The sequence below is a fragment of the Callospermophilus lateralis genome, chromosome 3, assembly GCF_048772815.1.
Source record: "Callospermophilus lateralis isolate mCalLat2 chromosome 3, mCalLat2.hap1, whole genome shotgun sequence".
In the NCBI taxonomy this organism is placed as follows: domain Eukaryota; kingdom Metazoa; phylum Chordata; class Mammalia; order Rodentia; family Sciuridae; genus Callospermophilus; species Callospermophilus lateralis.
The window spans coordinates 183779975-183785821 of NC_135307.1; the positions used below are offsets into that span (position 1 = coordinate 183779975).

The 5847-nt window shown below is 42.2% G+C and overlaps 1 protein-coding gene across 1 annotated transcript; it reads right to left on the reverse strand.

Moving 5' to 3' along the window:
• Positions 1–3901: 3901 nt before the first annotated feature.
• Gtsf1l (gametocyte specific factor 1 like) lies at positions 3902–4351 on the reverse strand. The gene is made up of 2 exons (XM_076849110.1): positions 4073–4351; positions 3902–3997 (listed from the first exon to the last, which is right to left on the reverse strand). Exons 1-2 carry the CDS (start codon positions 4349–4351, stop codon positions 3902–3904), a joined length of 375 nt encoding a protein of 124 aa, XP_076705225.1.
• Between the last annotated feature and the right edge of the window lie 1496 nt (positions 4352–5847).

The following is a 5847-nucleotide window of genomic DNA, read 5'->3' on the forward strand; positions in this document are numbered from 1 at the left end:
GTATCTGAATTTGGAACTTGCCCCTCAAGTATTGGGGCCAAGGACTTCATATAATAATTTCTGTAAGACATCTGGCCCCAGGGCAGCTCCTCTTTCTTCTCTCCTTCCTCTGCCCTAAGATTCAGTTTTCCACCAGGAAACTATTGTAGAGAACTTGCCTGCTACCTAGGACCACGGCCTGTTCCCTAGCTCTCCTGTGTGGTCAGCTGCTGGGCAGCCTCAGCATTCGCCTTGGCCAGTCACTGCTAAGATTTTGTGATTGTTTTCCTGGGAACCAGCCGGCCAATTAGAGGCACGGTATGAAGAATGAAGAGGGGAGGGAACAATTGGCTGAGCTCCAGCTCAGGAATTTTAGAACTGACATTCCTTTCTTGCCAGGTCATTCCCCCAGGTCTTCAGAGGAGAGTTTTATGCCCCTGTTTTTCCTTTTTTTTTTTTTTTCTCTTTTTTTTTGGTACTGGGGATTGAATCCAAGGGTGTTCAACTACTGAGCCACATCCCCAGCCCTTGTTTTATATTTTATTTAAAGACAAAGTCTCATTGAATTGCTTAGAGCCTCATAAGTGGCTGAGGCTGGCATTGAATTTATGATTCTCCTGTTGGAGGCTCTAGGATTACAGATGTGTGCCACCATGCCCGGCATGCCCCTATATTTCTTTTCTTTTCTTTCTTTCTTTCTTTTTTCTTTTTTTTTTTTTAAGAAAATACCACCAACTCCAATTTTATGTTTTTAATATTTTTATTTTTATGTGGTGCTGAGGATTGAACCCAGGGCCTCGCATGTACTAGGTGAGCACACTACCACTGAGCCACGGCCCCAGCCCCCCTATATTTCTTGACTATTCCTTAAACACCCTGAGTCAGGCCAGAAGGTTGAGGGGGCGTCGAGTAGAAGCTGCCCACAGGGAGCTGTGGCAAGATGGAGCTTTCTGTCACTGTGTGTGGTGGCCTTCCGCATTGTGTGGAGGATTCTGAAGGGTATTGTCCAGGCTCCAGAGCTGTGATTGGTTAGTTATGGCTGGGAGGGTTTGGTGGTATTTACTACTATTTCTGGTTCAAAAGTATTGGCTATTGTGGATCAGAATTGACTTGTATTTGACTTAGTGCATTAAATGGAATGTTTTTAAATAGGTGAGTTAAATCCTTTTACGTTTATATGATTTATTGATATTTTGGGATAGATATTTTACCATTTTATTTGGTGTTTTCTTTTGACTTGAATTTATCAAATTTTCTGTAATCCTCTGGTCCTTTTTCTCCTCTTGCCTAGTTTTAGAAATATAAAATATTTTATTTTAGAAACTATTTTAAATTTTAAATATATGCATTTATTATGTTTCCATCCTCCTGAATGATATCCTTCTCCTAGTGTTTTTTTTTTTTTAATTTTTATTTTTTTGGTCTAAAAGTTTTAAAAATCATTTTAATTGCAAAAGTTGATTATTTTTTCAGATGACTAAATTTGCTTAAGTTTTTTATAAATTCACTTTTTCATCATTGACTCTTACCCCTTCCATTTTTTGGCTGAATAATACCACCAATGTGACAGTTGTCAGCACTGAGGGCTTTTGTGATAGTTTTACATGGGTTGAATTATTTATTCCACCTCACAATCATAAGAATTCATTGTCCCTATTTTGTGGATGAAGAAACAATCAGAATTTAAGTAACTCCCTGAAGAAGTCCAGCAGGCTGCAGGCAGCAGAGGTGGGATTCAACTCAGAACAATGGGCTCAAGAGTCCATTCTGGTCCTGATGCTCTTTACTCTCTGCATTTAAGCCTTTTATTTTGAAATCATTTTAGACATACAGAAAGCTTGCAGAGATCATGTGCATAGTACCCACGTACCCTTTACCCCACTACCCCTAACGTTCCTATTTACAGACAATGGTGTATTAGCAAAACCGAGAAGCTGGCTGGGGTCTAACACTGTTAACTCTAGACTGCAGATTTCACCAGCTTTCCCACCCACATCTTTTTCTGTTCTGGGATCCAATTGAAGATACCCCTGCATTTCGTATATATTTAAAACGGTTCTTACCAGGGGAGATTTCAAACTGAGGTAAGAGTAGATGGCTGGGGTGTGGCTCAGTGGTAGCGTGTATGCTTAGTATGAGCAGAGCCGGGGTTTTTTATCCCTAGTACCAAAATAAGAAAATAAATGTGAATAGAGTAAAAAAGTAAATTTGTAAAAAAAAAAAAAATAGAGAGAATGGTAAAATGTACCTGTCACTCATCTTCAACAATGACTAATTCATGACTGATTTGTTTCCTTCATACCCCAAACAAGATTAATTTCTTTCTCCTGGTCCTATTGGCTCATAGTTTACAGATACGTATTCTCCACATTGCTGTTTGTCCTCTGCTTCTTCTATGGCAATTGTCTAGTCCATGTACTTTTTTTTAATCATGCAGTTCCTAAGGCCAATGCCCAGAACTACTTTCTCTGTCCCTCTCTTTTTTCCCCAAAGAAGAAATCTTAATTTCCTTCTTGGGGAAAAAAAAAAGTATTAATAGAAACAGGTGAAATAGTAATAGAAGTGTGGGGTAGTCGGAAAGTTGTAATTATTTCTTAAAAAGTTAGCAGTTAAGGTTTCCTCTTGAAAATTTTTCAAAAAGAAGTCTTCTGTCTGCTAGGGTTTTTTGTTTGTATTTTTCTGTTCTTGGAACTGGGAATTGAACCCGGGGTGTTCTACCACTGAGCTCCATCCCCAGCCCTTTTTGTTTTTTTTATTTTGAGGCAGGATCTTGCTAAGTTGCCCAGGCTGGCCTTGAACTTGTGGTCCTCCTAATGCCTTAGACTTCTGAGTAGTGAAGCCACTGTGCCTGGCTTCCATCTGCTATTTTTAAAAACACATATTTTAATTTTTTGACCAGAGAAATATTCATATGTATTCTCTTCCCCATCCTCCGGTTCCCTAGTGGTCCTCCCCGGAAGCAACTGGGCTTAGTTACTAGGGAAGAGATCAGCAAACTTTTTCTTTTTTAGTTGTGGATGGACACAGTACCTTTATTTTATTTATTTTTATCTGGTGCTGAGGATCAAGTCCAGTGCCTCACAGGTGTTAGACAAGTGCTCTACCACTGAGCCCCAGCCCCAGCCCAAGGTTAGCAAATTTCCTATTGGGATCAGATGGTAAATATTTAATGCCTTGCGGGCAGAAAGCCCTGTTCTAGTGTATTCTTGAAGATCAATTTTATGCACCTATAAGTACAAACACAGTCCCATCCCTCCCCCCACTTCAACCCTGCAAAAGTGGTGGCATATCTACAGATCGCCCTGGATTTGTTTTTTATCAGTTAAACTCAGGGATTGGGAAACTGTTTTCACCAGCCAAATCCAGCCCATGGCTTGTTTCTGTAAATAGATTTATTGGAACCCCCTTCCCTCTTTAACACACCATCTGTGACTGCTTTTGTGCTATGGACAGGGCCGAGTTGTTGCCGGGTTTAGTCTGGCAAAGTTACAGAACTATTCAGCCAGCCCTTCCTTGTCAGTACCCAAAGAGCTTCTGCACTTGGCTCACGGCAGTGTACTCGCTCCCCGGAAGTTGCACCATAACTGACTTAGGCAGGCCCTCCTGGTGGACCGTCAGGTCATTCCTGACCTTTCTCTGCTGCGCAGGACAGCTCAGTGATAGCAGTTCCTACCCTGTTTTCTACATGTGTGAGTGCATTTCCAGGATGGAGGCCGAGAAGCAGAACTGCTCCATCAAAGCCCATGTAGCTATTGCCACCTTGCCCTCCATGGAGGTCGACTTACATTCTAACCATAACAACCTACTGGGTGATGGGGGAGAAACAGCATCCGGGGCTTTTACTTTGCATGTCTTTTATTCTGATGAGCTGCATATCCTTTCATGCATTTGAGAGATGTGTGTTGTTCCTCCTGCTGGCAGTTTACTCTCCTGGTCTGAGGATCTTCTGGGGGTTGGTCTCCTCTCTCTCTGACTCTCTTGTGTCACTTTCACAAACAAGCTTTTGGGGAACAAAAGTCTTAAGGACAAACATGGGGTGGCAGTTAGCACCATCGACATTCCAGATATCTGGGTTGGAAAGCCAGGGAGAGACCTGCAAGGGGTCGTCATTTGGCTCTGAACTCGGAAGACTCACTTTCAGAGGGCTCAGGGTGTCCTCCTCCTCCACAGAGCTTCTGTTGACACAGGCAGCCTCGTGCTCCTCCAGCTTTTTGATGGGGACCACGTGGCAGGCATTGTATTTGCAGCTGGCCATCTTTTTGGCTTTCTTGGGGTTCTTTCTCCTGCATGATGCCAGGTGGTACTGGAATCTGCTGAGTGGGATTCGGTGGTGAGGATTGTAAGGGCAAATTTCTAAGGCTTCTGGCTCCATGAGACGTTCTTCTTCAAGTTGAGTATCCCACTGCCCAGAATCTAAATGAGATGCCCCTTGTGGAAAAGCCCTTTCGTAAGAAGGGTGGAGCTGTCCTCTGCCCCACGAGTGGCCCTTAGAACTCTGTAGGGTGAAGGTCTGAACCTTTGAGGTTTGTCAGAAACAGCTCTGCAGAGAACAGAGTTCACACAGGCCCGTGAAACAGAAGAACTACGCAAAGCAGACGCAAGAGCCCAAATCACAGCAGCCGCGCAGGGAGGTGAAGAAGCTATGTGACCGCCCCCCTTGACTCAGAGGGATGAGATATGCTGTGTGATGTCACCGGCGGTCACAATGGGCGCTGAAGTCATCAGGAAAAGGCTGCTTCTTGTCCATTGCTTGGGAGGGGTGCCTGGCTTTGGAGGAAAACATCCAAATTCTTCATGGCATGTATATTATCACTTGAGTCTTCTAACTCCACACATTAGTTTACTAAAAGTCCCTAAATATTTACCATCTTATTTTGTGCTTTCTAACTCATTCTTTGGCCTATTTTTTCTCCTTCCTTCCCCTTTTGGCAGTGCTGGGGACTAAACCCAGGGCCAGGTGTATGCTAGTCAAATGCTACCAATGAGCTACGCCCTACCCCCTTCTCTTATTTTATTTTGTTTATTTATTCATTTTATTTGATACTGGGGATTGAACCCAGGAGAGCTTTACCACCGAGCACATCTCCAGTCTTTGTTTTTTCCTTTCCTTATTTTAAATAGTTTAAAAAATCTTTCCATTTCCCCCTACAATTTTGCATACTTGCTAATGGTTTGGTGATTACAAATTAAAACATTCATAGATAACTCATTAAAGTTTGAAATTAAATACTTTACCCTCTTCCTGGGTGGGGGTTTTTCTTTATTTCATCCTCTCTTGATTTATTATGATTTTATTCCCTGTGTTTTAAACTTAATTTAAAAAGCTTAGACATATTGTGATTGTCATTTTGTATTGTAAGTTTATTTCCATTTGTCCTTATTTCCTCCTGTCTTTGTTGTTCTGTTTTTCCTTGCACTATAGACCTATCAGTGGGATCTCCATCTTTCTGCTTGACACTTTTATTTCTATTTCACAGTACTAGGGATTGAACCCAGGAATATCCTGCCACTGAACTACATCCCCAGCCCTTTTAATTTTTTTTGAAACAGGATGTCACTAAGTAGCTGAGGCTGGTCTTGAACTTGCCATCCTCCTGCCTCAGCCTCCTGAGTAGCTGGGATCACAGGAATGCACTACCATGCCTGGCTGAAGTTTATCATTTAGAATCTCCTCTTGATAAACTTCTGATTCTGTTTGTCTGAAGATGTCTTTGATTCACCCTCTTTTTTGGTACTGGGATTAAACCCAGGAGCACTTAACCACTGAGCCACATCCCAGCCCTTTTTTGTATTTTATTGAGAGACAGGGTCTTACCAAGTTGCTTAGGGCCTTGCTGAGTTGCTAAGGCTGGTATTGAACTTGTGATT

Bases quoted from the DNA above. Each gene is read 5' to 3' on its own strand.
- Gtsf1l (XM_076849110.1), bottom strand. From the start codon at position 4,351: ATGGAGCCAGAAGCCTTAGAAATTTGCCCTTACAATCCTCACCACCGA. The intron at 3,998-4,072 runs GTCTCTCCCTGG...TTTGTCCTTAAG, and splicing joins CAAATGACGACCCCTTGCAG to ACTTTTGTTCCCCAAAAGCT.